This window comes from Ischnura elegans, chromosome 1, assembly GCF_921293095.1.
Source record: "Ischnura elegans chromosome 1, ioIscEleg1.1, whole genome shotgun sequence".
In the NCBI taxonomy this organism is placed as follows: Eukaryota; Metazoa; Arthropoda; class Insecta; order Odonata; family Coenagrionidae; genus Ischnura; species Ischnura elegans.
Genome location: NC_060246.1, coordinates 166600872 through 166625570, shown reverse-complemented (window position 1 = coordinate 166625570; position 24699 = coordinate 166600872). Strand labels below are relative to the sequence as shown.

The window sequence follows — 24699 nt, the reverse complement described above, 5'->3', positions numbered from 1 at the left end:
AAAAATGATGTCTTGACATGAATTTGGTTTCCGTTCTGGAATGCATACCCAAGATGCACTGGAAGGCTTCCTGATGCCAGTTCTGGTTTTGGGACCGATTTTATTTCTTGGTATTGGAGAGGTGCATATATAAATGCTTTAAAACCACTGTTTTTACAGCAAAAAAGAATACATAATTAGATTTATTACAGGAAAAAATAGGAATGAGCATTCATACCCTTTCTTTGTATCTTAGAACCTACTTCCATTAAGACACTAGTATTTTTGCTAAGTTCTTAACTGTTCCATTCTGTTCCTGCTCTTGTCATCAAAACACTCTACATTAATCTCCAATTCTGACAGTTTAAATTACCATTCATCTCTCTTCAAGCATTATTGCAATGATTACACAGCAAACTCACTGTGGTGCCCAGCCTAGACCCTTTAAGTCGCCTTTTACGACAAGCAGGGATACTGCGGAAGTATTCTTGATTCCCCTATCCGCAGGGATGGGCCAGCCAAGGACAAACAAGATAGTTTTTTTTAAATCTCAGAGACAAAAACGTATACCGATGTTCAAATTTTTTCAATTACCAACGACACAAAAAATTGGGATTTTGTTTTGTAGGATGTTGATTCTTCCTGTGCTGTTCTTGAGTGAGAGATATGTACACATTATACAACAACTTGCTAAGAGTTCAGCTTCAAGGAGAGAATCCATCAAGTACTGAGATAAGTGCTTAAAGGACAATGTGTTCACAATTGGGAGCATTGTGAGATCCAAATGGAGGACTAGTTTGCCTCTGGAATATTTTACTTAAGAGAGATCTATGATACTTGATATTTTAAAAAATTGAAGAGGCTACAACTACTTGGGATAATATTTAGATGGTTTCCCTAACTTCCCACATTGCAGAACTACAGCCACTAAAGTAAATGATGCCACGCCTTCAGTTAAATGATTGTTGCTGCACTGACCACTGTGGTCATTACCTTCACTTGAACGAAGGGCTACAGTCCTCACTCCCATGTGATGGGAGGCATAATTGTTGGCTCTCACCAAGCCACTGCATCTTCAGCGGCCTGAAGAATCAGTATCATCCAGATGGCCTATCCTACCCACGGATTGACCCATACCACCTCCAAATGCTTTCCCGCAGAATGCCTCGATTTATAGCCACATTTAATTTCTTTGCTTCATATTGCTCCCTCGGAGACAATCAGAATTAAGACCCATAAGCATTCATAGACATCTCCCTTTACCTTCAAGAATCACAATGACTTGGATGTTTAAGAACACACCATGCCGGTAGACTGTGGTTTGCACATGCACCACATGACCACATCCAGAGTCCATCATCAGCCACACTTCCAGGCTCCTAAAAACAATCGTACCTCAGGGGATGCGAGGAAATTTAGGGAAATACTACTTTGTCCAACTTTCTCAGAAGCATAAAATGAATTATTTAAGCTTAAAAATATTCCTTGTGCTTTCCTGAAACAATAGTGGGCATCATGAGTCTCTCAGATTACCCTTGAGTTATGCCAATGGCAGGACCACAACAATCAACATCAAGGGAGTTCCCAAGGGGGCCCAGATTTTCTCCTTCCCCAACAGTCCCCCCAGCAAAGGTTCACAAATTGAAAAATTAAAAATCTCAGTAGCATATAAAAAGGTCATCAAATATAAGGCTTCATTAAAGCTCTGAGAAGGTTGAATTTTTTAAAAATCACTGAGAGAAACCACCCCCCCTCCCTCCCAACCCAGCCAAATCCCTTGGGCAGCGTACACAGCTGTGACAGTCACAAAAATTCAAAACCATTTAATCAACTATTTTTTTAATTTTTATAGGATTATGAAAGACATTTCATATGAAAATAGCTATAAAAGTGGATCACAAATGGAATATGTAATAATCATTTTACACACTGTGCAAACATTGTTATTTATCAATTGGTAATATTGATCTCTATCAAAAACAGCATCACACCTATGCAAACAAGCCCTAAGGAGTAACATCATTAGGTGGCAGTAACTTCTTCTTTTTTATAATAATAATAATACATGGATAATTATAATAAGGATAATTAACAACCAAATTAACAAGTATTTCTTAGTACTTTCATAATGATTATTGATTTGGTATATTTTTTTAACATAATTGCACAGGCCATACACAGAAAAGCAACATAAGCGCATAGGCAAGATCTGGTGGCATCAATACACAGCATAAATAGCTTGCTCAATGAACATTAAAATGAGACCATAAGAATGTAAAACAATTTTATTAAAACTCCCTAACATAATACACAAGGCCATTTTTCAAATTTCGTTGGTTTCATACCAAATCACATTTCTTGAACAAATTATACGCAGAACAAAGAGCAATTTATAGGCTGCAAGTCCTCAATAATATCAACATTTTAATAAACTTTTAAGAATATAAATTTTTAAGAATCACATGAATATTGAATGTGTGTTTTTAATGCCAAGCTTCACTCAGTAACTCAAAGGCATTTTGACACACGCATGTATTTTGATACTTGGGAAAATATAGTCTAGAGTTTAAATTACAAAATGCCAGTGAAAAATGAGTGAAGTTTTTGAACCTAGCCCTAATGATGTTCACAATATGGTATTTATGTAATGCCTTTTAAATCATTCGAAGCTATCCCTGTCCAAATGCTAAGTAATTAGTATCAAAAACAAAATAAAATTTGGTAAATTATCACAACAAAATGTTAGGATGTATGGTACACAGGTGCACATTTTACACCTGCCATATACTCAGACTTTTCATTTACATGTCCTATTTACAATCACCTCTTCCACATATTGTGCATACAAAAAAGCATATATGTAATAGTTATGTATGTCATATTTACATACTTTTAGTGCCTTTGAATCTTTGCCATTTCCTCTGGCCTATGATATGCACTATGCCAAGCAGAAAAATTATCCAAAAAGAGTCTTCAATCTAAAACAAACTGTTTGTGTAGGAAAGAGAATCATCACTGTTCACAGTATATTCCATTCCAAAAGGACTGAACATCACTGCCAGGAGAACTTACCAAAAATACTATTGCCCTTTCAACCCATAGCAGCCTATGAGTCAGAATTCTCGCACAAGAATGCACACGATGAATTCAGCTAGCATGTTAAAACGTCCAAATTAAACTACTCAAGAATATGAGCTCCAAAAGCAGCCAGAAAAAACAACTTCCTCATCTCTGTCCTCAAGCAACTCCTTTGGCACTTCCACAAGGATGATTCTGATCACCTCCTAAATGAATCAATTTTGCATTCAGTTTTGCTTTGAAGTTGACTGCATCTAAATCACAAATAAGGCTGAAAAGAAAGACAACATAAATAGCATAAACCTATGGACAAATAATTGTGTACCCTGGAGGTAAAGGACATTATGTCCGTCATCCTAATTTTTCAGGAGATAAGTTTTAATATTTTTTAAAAATTTACCCAGCCATTGCTAGAAGGTTAGGAAACAAGTTTACAACATTTTTGCATTACAAAGTTCTTGGTATATAACCAAACCTTCTAATAATTCCAGGTTAAATTTTTTAAAAATCTGAAAACTACTCAGCTGAAAAATAAAGAAGACTTTTTAGTGTCCTTTACCTCCAAGGTACAGTACTGTTTCCTCTGGGATTCACTCTGCCTCTCCTCATTATCTCTAATGACAGTTTTGCTGGCATTGTAGCAAGCTCCTACAAGTCAGTGAATTAAGGATGCAGAATTTCTAACACTTACTGTACCACCACATGCATTGGGGCAGGGCTTGTAAATGCTCAACACAGGATTCTCCACTTCCATGATTTGATTGATTCCCACCGGTCGAATTAAATAGCAAAGCTCTTTCGCTAGGATACAAGTCAACATACATATTAGCCCGCAACAGATATGCTATGCATTGATTGTAATCGTTTATTGCTCAAACTCAAGCTCAATTAATTAATATTGAGCTCAATTTCATATCTAATAGTTGAAAAAACACAGTTAATTATTTACAAGTGAAATGCACTCCCTTGAAAACTGTACGCGAGAACTTGTTAATGTGGTCTAGTGGTTACGGTGCTGTAGTTCCATGTTCAATTGTCATCCATAGTATTTTCTTTTTCATAATTTCCTCAATTTAAGGTTGGGGAGAAGGAGGAGAGGTGGGGTTGGCAGAAAGCTCCCCTCTCCCCTCCCTCCCCTCTTTTTTCCCTTTTCATCAACTATTTAACAACTGTGAATTCTATACACTTTGCCAGAAGATGATACGCTGTATTGAAAGAAGTCGTAAGTGAATAAATCATGCGGAAAAAGCTAAGCCTTATTCTTTCCTGACAGTGCTCGTAAAATGTCAAAAATACACAGTGTTTGGTGTCATTTTCTTCTGAATTTTGCACATAATACGAATATTACAAATCCAATCGAGATACCTCGTCATTTGCAAAAAGTAATATGTAGCATCCCAAATAAAACATTGAAGAACGAACACTGCACTCACCACAAAAGAATGTCAGAGATCAGTGCTTTCAGAGACGCTGGCTGCTCTTGGCTTGACGGGCAGGGTCTGGCAGGAGGAGCTGGTGAATGTGGTCGTCGTCGTGGCGGCAGCCGTGGATGGGATGGGGGGAGGGGGAGGGGTGGGTCGTGGGGGGCGGTGGGGGTGGGTGGCCACCCGGGGTGAGCTGGGAGGCACCGAGGAGACAATGGCCGACGGTTGGCTCGGGTGATGGGGCCCTGAGTTCACAGCAGCAGGCGATGGGTACGTGAAGACAGACGAGCCAGGCTGAACGGCAGGCAGGGGAGGCTTGCCCGAGACCACTGCAAGCAGAGGAGGAAGAATGGGGTTTGGCTTCACATCACATGGACTCACGTTCAAATCCCACCAGAGGCACACGTTTTCAGAGAATGCCCAATCCCTGCGAGAAGTACTGTGTTCAGGGCACTTCCAGCGCAACACTCTGTCCGTCCATCTGAACACAGGTATAAACTCTGTCCCATGAGACCTGCATTACAACCAGACTTAGGTTCGTTAAGTGGGCCATACTTTGATGACATAATAGTGCAAAGTACTGCCAATGGGGACCATATCTAAAATATGCTACGAGATGGGTAAAAACAAGTGAAAATTTGGCCCAAAATCCCTTCACTTTCACGTTTCTTACAGATTTACTCACTTTCTCAGCCCCTAAAACACAATATGGGGTCTTAAGTACTTCAAGGCCCTTGAGGTATGGATTCCTGTTATATTAAGGTTACCAAATTTTAGTTATGTAAATGCATATGAACCTCATATCAATGATTTTGAGATGAGGAAAACACAACTGTTCCCAATCTGGATATATAAGGGTTTGCCCTATTTTTATAGACGATTACAGGCTGGTTTTTAAATATGACAAAATAGCAATAAACTATAAAAGGTATCACTTAGCATTAGATTCCAGTAACCACACATCATTGGCAGGGATCAAAGAAAAAATTAGCTCAGAATATTGCAAAATTAGAGCAAAAATAGGCAACAAAGTTAAGGAACATGGGGTGTTGTAGAAATTTGTTTTAGTTTATCATACACTTGTGGCGTTAACACACGCCTTGCATCGTTTGCTTTCTTGTCGCCTGCTGCTGCTTCCTGTTGGCCACGTTGGATGAGAGTGGTGCCGACAGAAGAAGAAAAAGGGCATACTACAGCGAGAGTATGTGCAGCACTGTTTTTTCAATATCTTCCCCCCCCCCCACCCCCCCCCCCACCCGGCTGGAATTTTTAGATTTGGTGCCTGAGTTCCAAAAGTGCGTAAGTTTTTTTAATTTTTGTGAAGCAAGTCTTTTGACAGGGATCCCCTTGAGAACTTGCACTATCTTTAATTTTGAATACAATATTTTATTTTACCTCAACTATCTCAAGTGCTTGTGTGTGTGCCACAATCGTTGACTTCCCCCATAACCCTCGCACTCAGTCTGAGGTGATCAGGCCCAGTGGCACCTTTAACTATAAATCTTATGCACTGTTGCAAGAAAATCGGGGTTTACGGTCGCACACTTTATACCCATGCTTAGTTCATTCACACAGTTAACAATGGAAGAAGACATCTTGGGATGGAAAGTAATAGAAAATCAAATAGGAAATCTCTGATGGAAAAAATCTCACCTGGCTTGTCAGCCTCATTTCGACTTGAGTTTTCCTTCTCGGCAGAAGTGCTGTCGGACACTGTGCGGTTATGACTAGAGTTGGAGGACCGACGCCTCTCCAATGTGCTCATGTGACTAAGGTTCTCAGGTTTTGGGGGTCTCTCTGGCTTTTCCACCGCCACTGCCTCAGCCTTCTGCACTCTCTCAGGCAAAGCATCTTTCTTCTCTGCAATATTAATCATGATATTTATCCAAACAACTATTTCATCATAATTAACATAATTCTAAGAAGAATAAGATCAATTTTAATGAATTCCATCAGCATCACTGAAACTTGGTTCACAAGCCCCAGCACCAGAGAAAATTTGGTCAAAAGAGTATGGAAAATATAAGTACATATTACACTTCATAAAGTCCGCATTAACACTAAATCACACTCATTTCTTCCATCCCTCAGCATGACACATAGCTCCAGCAATAAGTTTTCGGGGACCAATAGATTGATTGCTCGACCCATCATTTCCCAAGTCACATGATCATTCCCACCCTTGTCCCTTTTTCCATCCCTTATTCCATCACTTTCTATATTAATTACTGTCATTCAATTAGAAAGCCAAAAATGGCATTAGAATCGCTGTTACAGGCAGTGCGTTCTGATTGGCTGAACCAATTGGTAACAACAATGTTTTCAGCCACAGAGAAGAGGTCATATCGAGTGATGTAAAAGGGGTGGCATTTCCATCCCTGGAGCCAACTTCGAAAAAGATTGCAAGAAAAAAGCCATCTTTCCGCCATCATTGGAGCGATAGCTGGAGGTATTGCTCGTAAGGGATAGAAAAAATGAGGATGATGCGATTTAAATGGTACACTAAAACCTCTATGTAGTGAACCTCTTTACATCATAAACCTCCATACTTCATACCTCCCCAACAGTCCCATCAGATTTACATGTAAATTTATAGGCAAACCTCTTTGTAGTAAACCTCTTTATCTCGTAAAACCTCCACTTATCATACCAAGGAGACACCCCCAAGGCAGCCTAACTACCTCCGCAAATCGTACCGAGACAACTTGAGACTATTAACACAGCTGCAATTACGTACATGAAATGAAATTATAAGCAATAAACGCTTCACACTTTTTTTTTTCTTATACACCTTTAATATGCTGTAATTTTCACGTTAATCATTAGATGTGGCCATTTTGTCCCATGTGAGAACATATTGATGCACAATGCTGTTATCAATCTCTGGGCAAATAAATAAATAAAATAAATACCTAACAGTAAATAAGAAAAAAGGTATCCAACTATGCCAGTCATTTTAAGTGACTGTTGAATTGAGAGAGATCAGATTCTTTTCTCTTTAATCATGGTAATAATCATGCGATAGCGCTCGCTTTCTGTAATTATTAAATAATAAATGTAGGAAATGAAAATACACAAAGTAAAAGCCAAATCAATTGAATTCATCGAATAAATGTATGTTCACTAATGCATGCATGTTTGGTTAAACACATACATATAATGGTTTAAAAGACGGTAGTGCCTTTCATTTCTAATAAGGATATGAAAAAATGGTACCTATCACTAAAACCTCTCCATAAGGAACCTCCACACATCAAATTGCCCAAATTTTGGTCACCTCCATTACGATACAAAGAGGTTTTACTGTAATTAATGACGTCATTTTGGGTATCCTACTTGAGTCTTTTAGAATGCCCTTAAGATTCTCTCCTGCACACTCACCTGCCATCACAGGCGGATTGCTGACGGCAGTAGTCCGCACAGAGGGAGGGGGTCTTGAGTGAGGGGGCTCCATATCGCTCGCACTGTGTCCTGCAGCTGCTGACGACTTCTCCCCCCCTACCTGGATGATGGAGACTTGCTGCTTGTCCACCGAATACATGTACGTTCTTTCCAGCATGGGACGAATGGCAGGCTGGCAAAGAAATGGCAAGGCATGCAAAACATTTCCAAAAAGAGCACACACTATATGTTATTCCATGAGAAAGAGGGGAATGCTTGCTTCTGCTAAGGTTGGCAGATATAATGGACACATATTTTAGTTAATGAATGAATCTTTTTAGTTTTTACAGGTTTTAAATGTATAGATTGAGTTAAAATTTTCAAAATTTTGTCATAAGAATCGGTTGATGTAAAAAATATTAATATTGACCAACTCCAATAACTTCAAGACAAATATAGGTGAATCACTTCCAGCCAAAGTCTCAGACTTATCAAACCAGCATTAAATTAAAGTTGATAGCATGCATGATTACACTGAAGACATGAAGTTATAGGCTGAACGATGAAAAAAGAGCAGGGATATGTCATTGGCAATTAGGTACTTATCAAAGGATTAATCATAATTATTGCTCAACTATACTGCCATCCCCTTTCTTTGCATCATTTTTCCTCAAGCCGAGGGTCATAAATTTAAACTAATAACTACAATGAAGGCCCAAAGATGCATAATCTACAGGAAGACCTACCACCATTATTCAAGCTATGCCCAAAAATTATAACCACCACCTCCACTAATGGTCAAGCTATTAACTACAAAGTAACTTATTTTCCATTATAGGAAGGGTAAAACTTCATTTTAGACAGACAGCAAAGCCCAGTAAGGGACATAAGGAAAGACTAAACAAGAGATTAAAATATTAATGGTGCATTTTAGATATAACTATAAGGTTTGAAACAAGGAATTAATTAAATTATTACATCATCAAAGCCTGATAATTACTTCATTAGAGTAAGTAATGAACAAAATAAGATATAATTTCTGCATAAGAAGTTTGCTCAAAGCATACTACATTCAAGAATTCATACGAATACTGGTATTCAAGTATGTACTCAAGTATCTAGAAAAGGTTCCTAGCTACCACGATAGGAACGTGACTATCCAGACAGGTATTTGAATACTAATACGAATACACCAATATCAAGATGAGTAAATAAATACCCCCCCCCCCCACCTAATGTGAATAGTTCCTGGATCACATGTCTCCATGAGCACTCAGTGGCATCGTTCACCCATGCCCTAAATTGCAATTCGTTAAAATATATTGGCAGATGGAAAGGAAATACAAGTTACAAGGAAAAAATCTTCCTTATTCGGCCATCTTCTCGAAAGTTCTAAATAAGAAAACAAGAAACTGACACCCCATTTTCATGAGTTTGTGACATCATGAGACTTCAAGTTCATTTTTTCATTCAACATCAACCTGTCATTGAGAGAAGGAATCGCTCTTAAGAGTGTAAACAAAAACGAACCACCCGAGGCACAAGCACAAAGTCAAGGACTCGCTAAGAAGTCGTGATGATCTTGGCATGATTTCATAGCGTCGTCCATTCATAAGTGAAAGGGATAAAGAATTCAATGTTTCGCTCGAGAAGCAGGCAACACATTGGAAAAATATGAGTGATTTTATTTTGCAATCACTACCAAGTAATATGATTAGAAAGATTAGTGAGCAAGCCCATAAAAGCCAAATGCAAAATTGGATATGAAATTATCCACGTTTAGAACTGAGTATACATAAATATGCAATGGACCAAAACATGACTTCGAGGCCAATCTACTACAAAACAGCTAGCCATTTGTAGAACCCTCTTCTTAATGTTCACAATATTACAGTTTAGAAACAAACAAGCAAATATGGCTGTGCAAATAACAGCAGAAGTCATGGATAATACCACAAGGAATAATCCAAATGCTCAGTCTAAGCAGATGAATTTGAATAAAACAAAAGCTTGATGACGGTTGCAAGAAGAAACTAAAATTCTAACTCCCTGGCTTTACCTCATAAGCAAGAAAACATTACTATTCACAGGTGTATTTTTTTTTTTTTTTTTTAATGGCATTGTTCACTCAGACACAAAATCGCAAGTCATTGAAATAATCGGCCGCAGTGGAAAGAAAAGATTAGTTATGACAAGAAAAAAAATCTACCTCATGCAGTCACTCTCTAATAACTCATAAATAAAAAAAATTTGAAAGTTGCCATTCACTTTATATTGTTGTTAGTGTCATCATTGCAGCTGTGGCTCATTGATTCATTCAAGAAGAAGCACTAACTGAAGCAAGGACTCCCGCACGGAAATGTAAACAACGGCAGACCACACGAGCTTAATGAGGTACGACCACAAGTAGTTGAGACGCATTAATGCACTCAAACGGAGTCAGTGATATTATCAACTAATCTGCAGAAGACCACAGATTTATCTCCATGAATCCCTTGAGAAGCATGTGATGGAACATAAAGTAGGTCTCTTTAATTTTCCCAACAACAGACAATATTTGTTTAAAAAAATGGAACAAACCTATTGTAACAGAAGTGAACAAAAGATGAAATCGAAATGTGTTATTTGTGGTGATTAGAATTACAACAGATAGCAGGAGATAACTATGAGAAGACTGGATATCACGCACATGAAGATGGTCATCAGTTGGTAAATGTCCAAAGCCATGAAAGCCAAGCGCCATTCACATTTGGACGGAAGACATCACAGAAACTGGTTTTTCGAGTGTCTTGGGCAATAACCAACAAGTGCACTAGGCACTCTTAGCGACAAGGCCTCGGCAAATCAACACCACTTCTCTTCCCCTCGACAATCCAAATACCAGCTTCCGACACATTTCCATACCAGCTTTCATTGGCATTTGGGTTTTTTGCTTTCCGACAGTTCACCTCAGCCAATTAGTAGGTCAAATAAATTATTTCAACAGTTAGTAAGAGCAGCATTCACTAGTGTTACAGAGTCAATCAAAAAATGGTAACTCACAACATGATCATTATCTCAGGCTCCTCTCCTAATTCTTATGTGTGGTGGACCCTCATGTTCCCACTTGACATTCATCCCAGCTTATTGCGGTTATGTTTCAGGGTCATTACAAAAGAGATACTTTGCTTGCTAGTTTCAACCTGCAGCATTACGATGAGCCAAGCATTTCAAAGCACACATCAAAATACGGATCATTCAAATTCCTCCATTTCAAACCACAAAAAATATCCATGTTCATTGTATCAACTTCATAGAAGTCTGGGAAAATTGCCCAGTACAACTTGGGTCGATTAAAATATTTTTAAAGAATTGAGCTGAACATTCTAGACAGTGCTGCCTGATGTTATGAGCAGCAAAATTACTGTTGCTTGTCACTTGTCGGGGACAATGGTTGGAAAATGTGAAAAAGTTTCCATGTGCATTACATTCATTTTTAGCACTCACTCTGCCAACAATTCCTCTTCCCTTGAGTCCCCAGTTAAAACAAATACCACATAAAAAATGAATATATTTCGACGTAATGAAATATATTAAGGCTCTTATCACCTCACATCTGTCACACAACTTTATTTCCTTTTGCTTTCACTTATTCCTTTCTCTAATTGCCAGAAAATAAACATAAATTGGATCATGTGATGGGTCAAAACAAAGATGTCAGAAAAGCAGACCCACACTTCCACTATTTCACTCAGTAAATAAATACTATTGCTGCTCATAACTTGGCCATAGTATCATATAAACCATTGATAAAAAGGTACAATTTCAATAGGTATCCATTAAGAATAATATTCAAGGCATTAACCACGACTAGCCAGCAGCATAACTTTACAGAGTCAACTGAAATTGCACATAATGATAGATACACCAAAGGATGAAGTTCACCATGAAAAAATATCTGGTGTAGCCAGGATTTGAACCCAGATCTGAAAATGGCTTGGTGGTGTAACTGGCTAACACACTTGACCAGCAATCATGATATTCAGGTTTGAATCCTGGCTAAGTCAAATATTTTTTCAAAGCGAACTTCATCCTTTGATGGGTCTAACTTTGCACCAATGTGCGTGACTGCATACAACTGTCACTCGTTTCTGCACAGCACATAATGATCATAATTTTGACGGAGGATAAACAATTTGCCTAGACAGGGATTCAAACCTGAGTCCCCCAAATTATTCACAGTGGAGTGTGACTTCACAAAACAAAATAGATTATGCTTCCAATGTCCTTCATGCCCTCAAATGCCAACAAAACTCCAGATGGATAGAAGATGCCTTGGTTGTTCAAGTGGTAGAATACCTGGCATAAATCCAGGAGAACCAGAGTTGAATCCCAGTCACGGCAAATTATTTTTACTCAGTGGAGTTTGGCACTTCAAGAGGATGATGTCTCAAAAATTTAAAATCTCAAGAAAAAAGAGGATAATGAAGGACAACCACAAATTGCACGCGCTAACGATTACAATGCATGAGTTCACCTCTCTCTCATTAAGAGATGATGGAGAGAGCAGATTAACAAATGAAAAAACAGAATGGAATAAGACTGAGTGTTCTACCTGCCATAAAAATATGATTGCCCTACGAAGAGAGTAGAGCACCATTTGACTGGCGACCGGAGGAGCTTGGCTTCACAGCTGCATCCACACTCCTTGGCTCCCTTCCTCCACCAGACTCGAGAAACAGAAAGAATTTTCAAGACGTCCAGTCCAGGAACTTAAGCACAGTTAAAGAGTGCGAGTGCAAGGCTGGGCCAAAAGTTTCTGGAGTTGAGCTGACGAAAATTCTTTCTGTTTCTTGAGTCCACTGGAGTAAGGGGGCGAGGCTAGCCATGGATGCTGCAACAAAGCCAAGCACTGGTTGCTGGGGGAATGGCACGACAGGGAAGCCCCAATAATAGACCAAATAGATCACATCAATCAGAGACTAATGAGGGTAAATGAAAGCATGAAACTTCCACTGTTAGAAATACAAACTACATGGAAACAAGCAGAATAAAAATTATTCTAACAAAATCAGAGGACTGAAAGAGCTAATGAACTTCTCGCCTAAGGTGCTGTCTTTATAATTCGGTCAATTACATCATATAAAACTTTATTAGGAGTTAAAAGCAAAGAAATTGATACCTCCACTGCATAAACGCTCAACAATTGCCCACCAAATAGAATCCGCTCATCTAGTACTATAAGGGCTATCTAGATGAGCATATTTGATTCGGTCGGCGATTGTTGAGCATTTATGCAGTGAAGGTATCGAAATTTTTATAAAAAAGGCTACTTTAAAAATAATAATAATGTTGAAAGATGATACGGAAAAAAATATTATCAAGATCAGGGTAGATTTTAAGCATCAACTTACTACATGATTCTAACAAGAGATTTCAGGTAAAATGGTGCTAAAAATTCAAACCTAACCTGTTGTAATGTTACCTACACAGTACTAAATTGAAAAAATATATTGAACATATTCTTTCAAAAATTTAAAACGTAGGAGGAAACTTGTCTACTCGGCACATAATGAACTGTTGATCACTTTCAGATTTTAAATCTGAATGGATTCAAAGGTTTCTCACATGCAGAAAAAATTTCTTAAAACACACTATGAAATTTTTTATGACAAAATAAGTGTCAAAAACCTCCTCTCAGCTTGAGCAACATTCACACAAATACCGGACATTTTCAGAGTCAATTATGATTTTGAGATAGATTCTTTACCAATGTTTATCCATTTCATACAGATATATAAAACCAGTTGTCCTAAGTTCAGCTTGAAAGGCTGAAGGGTTATGTACAGTAAAACCTGACTCATTCAAACCCACCTATGTTAAAGTGGAGAGGATTCCACGGCAGATGATTCAAAACACCACTTCAAATTTAATTCAAAATCAAATTCTCCCCGTAATTCCCATTTTCATTGGTAAATAAAGTCATCTTCAGCATTTTCATGGGTTGAATGAACAACTGGTAGATGGATCACCACATCAGGTCTAGCAACAGAAGATAGCTGTTGAACTCCATGCAATCACGTCTAAAAACAAGTTCTTCTCTACATTCACCATAAGTCTAGTGACCTCCTAGTGTGTTATTTCGACCTGTGCATGCCTAAACAAACAACTAATCTACACCACAAGGCCAACTAAAAATAAGATCATCAACACAAAAAATTTACTCTGTGCTGGGATTTATGCTCGATATTCACCGATTGTTTTCAACGATTAAAGCTCATTTATCAGTCTTCAAGGACTAATTTCTGCCATAGAGACCAACAGCATGGTAGCTGGCTAAAAATAGGCCAGGACGCCTCCACCAACGAATTCCCCAATTGTTGAATAGCTCAGCTCTCATTTCATTTACCCTCAGTTGAAGAAGCTCAGTTTGGCCATCAACTGCCAAAAATGACTGCTATTTTGCACCTACTGGTATAAATATTAAGCTATGTGATGTTTTCTATACATTTTTGCTTAGTCTCAGAGTGTATACAATACTTTAAGCTGTATAACATCAAGTCCATTTTTTTTGCTCCTTCCATATCAAATTAACGAGGCTTTCCAGCAAATAGTAAATGCCCAAATTTCATTATTGCCCAAGTCTCCCAAATTAAATGGCAACCATTACATTTAAAAATGCATTGTTCTATAAATGGACGAGAATGATAAGATGAATCACAATTATTCCAAAATTCAAACGAAAGGTTGGTTTGGATGGAGATGATGAATAGAAGATAATTAATGGATCCTGCTAAGAGTTAGAAAAGTTAAGCTACTTCATTAAATAGTGAAAACGAGATAATCAATCGAGCACCGAAATCTGATTAAATACAATGTGTATAAAATTCCTTTAAACAAGATTACTCAACTACTTGGTAAAGAATGAAGCAATTAAATGCATGCAAAATTGAGTCTAAACTAATAAATGCAATCCAAACCTTCTACAGGGTTTCTGGTTAGTTGTTTTCTACGTAGACAGGTCTTAAAAACTGAAGGTTTAGGGTGGAAGCCAAAAAACCTTAAATCTTTTCAAACACTGGGTGATACCTCGGAATTAGACGCATCTTGTGTATCGGCAGCTTCCCCACCGTGGGTCAATACTATCGTGGGGGCAGAGGGAATGGTGGTGGTGGTTGGGGCATTGCTGGGCGAAACAGGGGCATGGGACGTCGTGTGGGCCACTGAATGAGAGACGACAGAGGGCCTGAGCGACGGAGGCCTCTCCGGCACGGCCGGTTTGTGTCTCTCAACCACTTCAACAACACCACTGCTCACATCCGCTAGCTCCTCTTGGCTTCCCCTCGCAGGGATTATTGTCCGTGGAGCGGCAATGGGGACCCTTATCGCCTGCGTCAGGGGCACCGTGCATCCCTTGAATCCCCCATCGTCATCGTCCTCTTCGTCTTCCTCCGAGCGAGCCAACGGCGCCACCTCCGAAGACGCCTTCTTCACTGAAGAGTCGTTGGGAATGCATACGAGTGGGCTGGGCCGTGGAGGCTTCTCTGGCTTCTCCACAGGGGGCACTGGTGCTGGTTTATTCTTCCGACGAATGACAGGCTTTGGACTACCATGAGTTGGACTGTAACCATCAAAAGATTTATATTAGCAACACCATTATAGGGATGATCCACACCTCCAAACTCAGAGAGATGACTTCCAGCTGGGCCACGATAATAAGGACTGGCAAACTATTTCTTCCACGCTTATTACCTTCCATGATCAGAGAGACTACTGCCAGACTGGGTCCTCTTCAGCCCCGGCTCCGAGATGGACGACGACGTGTGCAAGACATCCCCACTCCCACTGCTGCTCCTCGTGTGCCCTTTGCGGTGATGTCCCTCCACAGCTGTCATACTCGTGGTCATTCCATTGACAGGGGTACCACCACGACCAAACAATTCATTGCCATTGGTTGATGCCATGCTATCTGGCTTCGATATTGTTTGGTAGAAGTCCAAATCTGAAAAATATACATACCCAACCTAATGAACAAGCCTATGACACCACTGGAAATTTCTTCAAATCACTAGCAAAAATTAATACAACACTAGTGCCTAGCAGAAATTTTGCTTTTACGTGGCAGTTCAGAAATGAGGCCTTTCACTCACATCTGAAATTAAAATTTACTGAAACAATTCAACAGATGGAGGGGAAAGATAAGTTACAACAAAAAAAATATCTTTTGCACTCAGTCATTCACTCTAAAAAGAGTGACGTAAGAAAAGGTTGCCACTCACTTTTCTTGAGTTGGTTACATCTTTAGGATTTAGCAGAAATTCCACCGATGGCAATTTGAAAAATCCACGTTTTCCAAGGGAGTTGCTTAGTTTTTCAGGTGCAACACAGTCCTAATCATAAGCATGTTTTGGCCGAAAACCGCTCATGGGGTCACCAATAATCGGAAGTAAATTCATATTAATGCTGTATGTAACATCTTGAGGTGATAGAAACTTATCAACACATTCAAGTTACCCCAATTAGATGAGGTTCAATATCATTACACATTCCATAAAACTTCAGCACATATATTAACACAAGCGAGAAAAACAGCACAGGAATTATCACACATCCTGATCCCTACAAATATGAGCACCGTTCAAAATCTTCTCCAAAAGATGTCTAACAAACATGTTCTCAATGTGACAGTCAATTTAACACCATGAAATACTCCTACAAGTATAACTGCAGTAGCCTAGACAAAGGTCTAGTAACAAAACTAGGTTCTGCTTACCAGCTTCCAAACATGAGCTGTGAATATGTGAAGAATAATACGTAAGCAACTACCCAAACAGAAAATTCCTTTCGTGGAAATTAAGTGGGAGAGGAGATTGATTTGAAGGAAATAGATTTCCAGGAACAACAAGAACAAAAATGTGATAAATATTAATTTTTCCTTTTCTTAGGGTGCAACACGAGAAACCAATATATCCAATGTTAGTTTTTACCAGATGATGTATGCATCAAAAACAGATTTTCTCATGACACTTGCCAAATTCCCTCAGTTTTACCACACTACATATTTCCAAAAGGACCAAATTTCTTTCAGGATTCCAGGTTCTTCAAGTTTTCCAGGTTTTGGTTCATTCACTCATTCCAGGAGTATCCCTAGTCAATCAAAAGACTCTCTCGCAAGAGTGCAGGCAACAACAAAAAGCACAAGGCCAATGCTTATCCCGGAGGAGGTAGATAAGGGTTTGCAACCAGCTGAGCATGAGTTAGTGACATCATCAACTTCCCAGCTAGCACCAGAGATATGCTACAAGCTACATATCAGAGATATACAATGTGGAGGCTAAAATCCACACTCCTATTTATCTGGGACTTACGCTGGGACCAATTTATCCCTATTTGAAATCAATGTGGCACCGTATTTACAGCATTATATAACATATCTCGCATTTTCCGCAGTAAAATAATACAAATAAAATGTAAGAAAATTTTTCAGAAAACTTTAAATACTACATGCGAGGTAAAGTGACTTTGATATACTTCAACTTGATATTTTCCTTTGAAGATAATGATTTATCGACTGTGTGGTCTCAGAAAGGAAAAAAAATATCACAGGCGTGAGGTGATAGATGGCTGAGGGTGTTTCTTTTTAATTTGCGACATAGTCAACTTTGACATGGCTGTTATCCTACGGAGTTAAGATTCTCCTGATGGTTGTTCAATCTCTTTGCAAGAGTCACAATATGTGCCAGTTGTATTTTGCCGTTAAAATTTCCGCAGCTGAAATTCTGCTGCCCAACCCCTACGTGAGCATTTAAACAAAATGCTTCACGAGTAGGACAAGCATTGCAGGGCAACGGCGCATGCAAAGGTAGGATCGGAACTCTTTCCGCTCCCTCGTATATTCAATGAGGGGCAATAGCTGTGGATATTTGGATCCGAGGTATCCACTCCGACGATCCCTAGTAAAAACTGAAGTTATTTCAATGATATTAAATAATGAGTGAGAATGCTAATACAAGTTTTAGCTTAACTATAAAAACAATCATCCATTTTGGATATTTTGACAATGTGATGTTAATGCTGTTTTAATATGTCTTCGATTAGCCAATTTCCCACGGCCAATATCATCTTTGGTCAATTACCTTGGTGCACCTTTGCCGCAGGTGCAAGAGTATCTTTCTCCAGCACTGAGCCAGCCTTCCTTGCTGTTGTTGTGATGAATGTAAAATATTTTACTAACTCCTATGCACTAGAGGTTATTTGATTGTTGTCACATGTGTTCCCAGTGTGTTGACGCTTTGCACAAAGTTGAGGCTGTCACTTTTGGTCATGAATAGCTCAAGAAGTAGGTGACAGATTTAAAAAATGGAAAATATGGGTATCATTATTTTTCAAACTCTACCACAATCGAAAAACAAAATAAAAATGGTGAACAAACACACTCTTCCTAATTTGTTTCTTTGTGTACACTGATTTCCCTCAGAAAATATCCAACTGTATGCGACTTACCACCAGGGAAAAACCAATCTGCATAACTGACTAGGTTGTCCACAATGAAACTGTGCAGATTGGCCGTATTCATGTTCATCCTGAAAAAAAATCCGAAGCACATCTTCAGTTTTGGGAAAATAAACAACCTCTCACAACAACCACAATGGACAACCTACTTTCCCATGGCTTTTAAAACATGCATCTGTATGCTATAAAACCTACTTCTGACCAATGACCGATTCATACAAATGTTTAGAGTGACAAAGACAAGATAGGACGATAAGTCATAGAATTGATCCCCTTCTCCATTTGTCTGAAACCCTTCGAAAAATTGTCGAAGCACCTAATTTTCTATCCATTACAGAGTTGCCAACTACCTCTAAAAAGTTATGGTAACGAGGAATTTGAACATCGCAGAGAAAGTTAATAATGACACTGAAGTCATTGTGGCAGCCATTAGTCATCACCATGTAACAGTCAGAGAGCCTGGAAGCCATGAACTGTTGGGTAATCCTAAGATTCAATTTATGAAGGTTAGACATCGTGAAATGAAATAAAAAGATCCCAAAGAGACAGATGGCAGACAAAAACTGTAAGGACTGGCAGAGTGACCTGAAAAGGCCACAGGGAAACAAATTTGTCGACTATGACCTTTTGCAGAGCCCCCACAGTGAGTCAAGGCAAGTTTATCTTGGAAGCATGCCAGTTATTGCTCATGCTTACAATAAAGTACAACACAGCTAAGTGCTAAGTGCTTTATTAAATCACCGAAACAGAGGCCAAAAGCAGTCATGGCACAGGTATCCTCCGTCCCCACTTTTTCCTTAGTCTGAGAGTGCCCATCATCATCGTTTCAGTGTGGACTTCTTCTCAGCCAACACAATATTATCGATAATGAATGTACCACAAAATTAACCATGCATTACTACTGTCCGTACAATGAAGCAAATATCCTTTAGAAAAAATTTGCTGATAATGACCATTAAGACTAAGAATGATTTCCCCACCACTCATTGAAAAGCTTTTTACGGCATATAATTGTATGTTACATGATCGCCAATCATATCGACAATTACTAAATTAATCCAAATATATAATTATAATCAAATTAATGGTAATACAATATTGAACTCATATAAAACTACAAAGCACATGACAAATATAACAAAAATTGTTTTTCCAAAGTTTCTGAAGAGGAACAGAGTTCAGACAAAGATCATTAATACAAACTTCTGAATTTTAGGTCCTGTAACTTTCAAAATAAATTCTACTGCTACTACTGCATAATACTACTGCATGGACATGAATTTTTAACTAAACTTAGAGATTGTGCAGCAGCCTCTTGAAGGTACAAGCATATTCCAAGAATGTCCCAAAATCAGCTGAAACTGAGTTTAAGAACTTCCCTAACCTGTTAAGAATTTACGATACGTCCACCACCACCGTAACGCTCAACGATCACCCACCGAATCAAATCCGATTGTATAGATAGCCCTTATAGTATTAGATGAGCGATTTGATTCGTTCGGCGATTGTGCAGTGGAAGTATTGTTTTGACTCCATTTCCATTGATAACTTAATCAGAATCAGTATTTAACAGAAAAGAATTGCAGTTTAATTACAGATATGTCAGCCTTATGCAGCTTAAATACACTTGTATACACCCATTAATTAGACCTAAACAAAAACCAGTGAGAAACCATCATACAGAACGCTGAGGCATTTAAAGTGGATACCAACATCATCCCCACAAAATAACACTCTCTTTCACAGTGAGTGCGAGAAGCCTTGGAAGAGCACTCACCCCATCACGCCACAGCTTTCATCGGCAGCACTCCAGATTAAGTTGGGAGCAATCACTATGGCAATGTTCTGCGGGCTCATTTTGTTCACCTCCTGGTTGCGTGAGAGGATGGCCAAGAATTTGATAAGGTACCTCACATTCTCAAAGTTCTCTTGCGGAAGTTGATGCAACACCTGCCACAATGCCTGAAGTCGCTCCTCATTCGTCCCTTGCACTCTGCAACAAAAATCAATACAAGTTGAAAACCTCTCATGATTGGGGACTGAGATTGGGTTCCAGTGGCATGGCTTCACAATTGAAACGGATCCACAAGACCAAATTCTCAATGGGATCATTCACTGAGGCCCAAAATCACACTTCATAACAATGATTTGATGGATGCAAGGGAAAGATAAGTTGAAAAAAAAAGTCACCGACTAACCGCTTCTCAGCTACTTTTGATTCGGCTTTGCGCATTCCTTGTCATGAACACTATATTTAGCGATTCTTCCCATCACAGATTCCATCTCTCTGAACAACTATATGAACCAGAACTAAAATGTCAAGTGAAAAGTGGACAGCAACTTTAGCATTTATTCATTTTCAAGGTACAACAAAATGGCTGAATGAGGAAGACTTTTCTTACTCCTACTACACTATCTTTCCCATTCTTCCACAGGTGGTCCCCTACTTTCGCACACAATGCGTTCCTGAAAGCGTATACAAAAGCTGAATGTACGAAAGTCAAACCATTGAGTTCCATACTAATAAGGGTTTGCGTTCCAAAAGAGCAAAATATACGTACCAAAACCTTATATTTTGCACAATGTTATTTTTATTAACTAATTTTTAATAATAAATTAATAAAATGCCTCACAGCATATAATTTCTTTAGAAAATATGCAGAAAACGTAAATAAAAGCTAAAAAAAACAAGAATTCCGATGGGTACCACGTGAAACTTTCTCTAGGTGTTTTAGTTGACATTCCCCTTATAATGTCCATTATAAATGTAAATAAATCTCAAAAATCATAACAAAATGCAATTACTGAACCCACACTCTTGATACCTTTAACTTTTAGCACCAAAATTCCTCAGCGGGTGACATCCCTACTCCCCGGGTATCTTGGGTTTGCATATCTTCCGCATATTATTCAAAAAAAGACAAAAGACATACGGAATTAGGATGATATTCCATGCTATGGGGTCGCTGAGGTTTAAATGTCATACATGAATTAAACAGCATCAAACTGAAAAAATTACAAGAATGAAGCACTTCTATTTAATAATTTTTTTGAAAGCTGTGTGTTGGCGTCTAGTCAACTTTTTTGAAACATCTCTTCAATGAAGGCTGAACTGCAGCATAAATAAAGGCCTGCTATAGGCTCCTTAGATAAAGGAGCCTATATCTCGAAAATCACCAAGATTAAAATCAGCACTGCCCTCGATCATACATGTTTTCGCATTGTCCACATGTACAGCCATATTAAACTGTTGAATGTTGGGAAGCGCAGCAAACATTGTGGGAATTTCAAAAATTACTTCCAGACAAGCGTTCAAAAGTTCGAATTTAGTGTACGAAAGTCAAGTACAGGGTGTCTATTTGGAACGTATGAAAGTGTGAATTGTACTAAAGTCAAGGACCACATGTACTCTATTTCACAATAGGGTGGTTTCCTATTTTTTTTTAATTGCCTGAATCGAAAGATTATTACTTTTGGAGTACGTACTTCACCCTTTTAGATTTTTAAATGACGATATCTACTTTTCGCAATTTAATGAAAAGTGAAAAATTTCAAGCCCGCGAAAATGCAACGCCTAAGTATGAATGCTGGGAAAAGCCCATTCCTCGACGGTTTTCAAGTTTCGAGTTTCAGGTGTGACTGATGGCATTGTAGTTCTGATTATGTCACGCTTTCTTGCTCGAGAAAGGAGTGGAGGGTCGCCTCTCCAATGTGTGCCATCCTTTCCCTTGTACTGCTGGCCTTGAGTCCCGTCGTCGTTTGATGCTTCGTGGGCATCCAGATCAGAATCACTGAATTCCTGCTCTGTGTCTGTCACATAGTCTTGGGTATCAACATGATCCTCCTCATTTTCATCTGCCGAATCATCACCTTCCTCTTCAACTTCCTCTAAATATCGCTGGATCCTTCTCTCCGCTTTCTCGTAATTCATCCCTACTTGAGAACAATCAACGTGGAATATATTATTTTTCTCATTGTAAATCCTGTAACATGGGCATGAGAATACAAGCGAATGAGATTGAGAACTAATTCAAAATACCTGCAATATTTTGGACGCCTTCCAAAAAACAGGTTATGTGGGTATCCGAGACAGCAGCGCTTTCATGCAAAGTTTACAAGGTTTAGCGTAGAATTTACTCCCTTCCACTCAACACTGTATGTTATCAAAAAACGTTCAAAATATAAAATGTATAATTCTAAACCTCATCAAGACACAATAATATAAAAAATTCTAATAGTGAAGGTAATTTACCAGCAGAATGATGGGCGACACAGCAAAAGTCAATTCAGCGGGTACCTGATGAGGGTGCTACTCTCGTGTAGCGTGTGTATTCAATGAAAACCCACCGTGGAATGACTAGCAAGCCTCGAACAGCACACAGAAGAACACATGACTGCCGTAATCAAATGGATACAAAGTAATGAAACGGAGAAAGAGCACTATCTCAGTTACGGCGTCAGGCAGTCGAAGAATGGCATAAGAAGTGGCGCTGGTCTCTGAGACCGCAGCTATGTTATATGCTCAAAGTATACATTATAGGCTAAATCTCTCTAACCAACAGGAAAGAAGTTCCCAAGATAGACAAAGTAACGAAAGGATATCCACATTTGTATTCTAACAAAAAAGTTGTAGACCGTAAAGCAGGTGCGCGCTCTCAGAGACCGCACGCCACTCCCGGAGTGTTAAATAGGACGAGGAAGGAGGTAAAATTCCGGACCAATCAGAGACCACCTAGGTGAAGGAGGAGGGTATATATATCGAAACACCGCGACATCGGCATCATCAGCCCTGAGGATGTTGGGAAAGTCTCCCAACGAAACGTCGGCCTACACCATGCAGACCCTGACCCGGTTGGAAACCTGAGAAGCTTTCATCCACGCTATTCACCGGGAAAAGCTCATATTCTTCATCTAATTTCTCATTTTTCTAACTACCAACAGCCACAAAATGAAAGTAACAGTGAATTTCCCAGGGAGGAAGACGGATGTGGCCCAACATTGGGTCACATGGCAACGAACGCATTATTGTTGATGCTCAAACTTTCCAACTACGACTTTCGACACTACTTGAACTTAATCCTGAATAGCCCTCTTAAGACACATGCATTAATGGGTTCTAGGCTGTTGAGATGAAAATCAGCACTGATTTCCCGGATGCAATATCTTCCTTGGGGCATGATAAAACTCTCAAAGGAAATGATACAATACCTAGCAGCAGCCATCCAATCGTCATATAGGTCATGAGTGAAGAGAGGCTCGGGCAGTTCCCGCAGGTATGACTTGAGAGCCCCTGCAATGACATGTGGGTCGTGGTACTCCAACGCAGTCGACAGACTCAAGCAGCAAGCGTCAAAACTCATTTTCATCCTCCTAACCTTAGATGCCCCTGGAAAGTAAACGGAATGATCAAATGCATGAAAGAGATACCACTTAGCACAGTCCTTCTCCATTTCTACAAAGAAGTGTTCACAAGACCATCAACTTAAGAGAAATATTAGCAAAAAAGAAAAGAAAATAAGGTGGGCATTGGAGTGAATTGACGGCTAAGTTCCAATCTCAAGTTCTTAAACCTACAGCTCATTTTGCAATGGAAGTTTGGAGTAATTAGCATGTTCATTAACTTGTATTATACAGCTTCTGTATTTTTCTCTGTGGAGTAGCCCCAAAATTGTTTATTTTTTTAAATCCATTTAAGAATTGCCATTAACATTTATTACTGGAATATTAAGGTTGATATGTCTAGCTTTTAAAATAAAATATTCAGTAAATCTCACGATGGATTATTTGAGAAATATCATTAACCCTTTCGCTGCTGTTCAATCTCCAAAAACCTTCTCTCACATGCGACGAAAAGGTTAAAATGCCTTTCGTGTGACCATGGAGCAGGAACTACCAGGATGGGCATGGTACACCCTCCGAAGGGTCGCTAATCCGGGACCCTATCCTCGACGAACTCATCCACGCAACTCCCCGAAAAGTGACCGCTCTGACTTCATTTTGAAAATCTATAAATCAATCCGATCATAGAAAAATGATTGTTTTCATCGCACTCCTGCTGATCAAGCGATCAAGTATGTCTTTGAACCGTGTTTCTGCGATGAAAAATAATGATTTTGTTAACTTTGCAAAAAAGCATGGCTGCGGACCACCGGATAATGGCCATTTTATCAAAGTTAACAGAATCGTTATTTTTCATCGCAGAAACACGATTCAAAGACGTACTTGATTGCCTGATTGGCAGGAGTGCGATGCAAACAATCATTTTTTGATGATCGGATTGATTGGTTGATTTTCAAATTGCAGTCAGAGCGGTCACTTTTCCGGAGGTAGGGCCCCCGCTGGTAGG

At 39.0% G+C, this 24699-nt stretch overlaps 1 protein-coding gene and 1 long non-coding RNA gene across 4 annotated transcripts in view; both read right to left on the bottom strand.

Moving 5' to 3' along the window:
* Window positions 1-1801: 1801 nt before the first annotated feature.
* LOC124173389 (rho GTPase-activating protein 44-like) overlaps window positions 1802-24699 on the bottom strand; it is a 43959-nt gene continuing 21061 nt past the window's right edge. Inside the window, exons 10-18 of one of the 3 annotated variants that reach the window (XM_046552891.1) lie at window positions 23562-23739; window positions 20131-20346; window positions 18345-18424; window positions 15594-15843; window positions 14931-15462; window positions 7863-8055; window positions 6135-6341; window positions 4491-4810; window positions 1802-3263 (exon numbers count right to left, since the gene is read on the bottom strand). In XM_046552891.1, coding sequence (XP_046408847.1) covers window positions 4503-4810; window positions 6135-6341; window positions 7863-8055; window positions 14931-15462; window positions 15594-15843; window positions 18345-18424; window positions 20131-20346; window positions 23562-23739 — 1964 coding nt within the window. In that variant the 3' untranslated portion in view covers window positions 1802-3263; window positions 4491-4502. Of the gene's footprint in view, window positions 3329-4490; window positions 4811-6134; window positions 6342-7862; window positions 8056-14930; window positions 15463-15593; window positions 15844-18344; window positions 18425-20130; window positions 20347-23561; window positions 23740-24699 lie in introns of all 3 variants that reach the window. The other 2 variants (XM_046552890.1, XM_046552897.1) reach the window with 2 other exon arrangements.
* LOC124173418 lies at window positions 21944-22836 on the bottom strand. Its single transcript, XR_006868552.1, has 3 exons — window positions 22606-22836; window positions 22393-22506; window positions 21944-22286 (listed from the first exon to the last, which is right to left on the bottom strand). It is a non-coding gene; the product is annotated as an uncharacterized LOC124173418 (long non-coding RNA).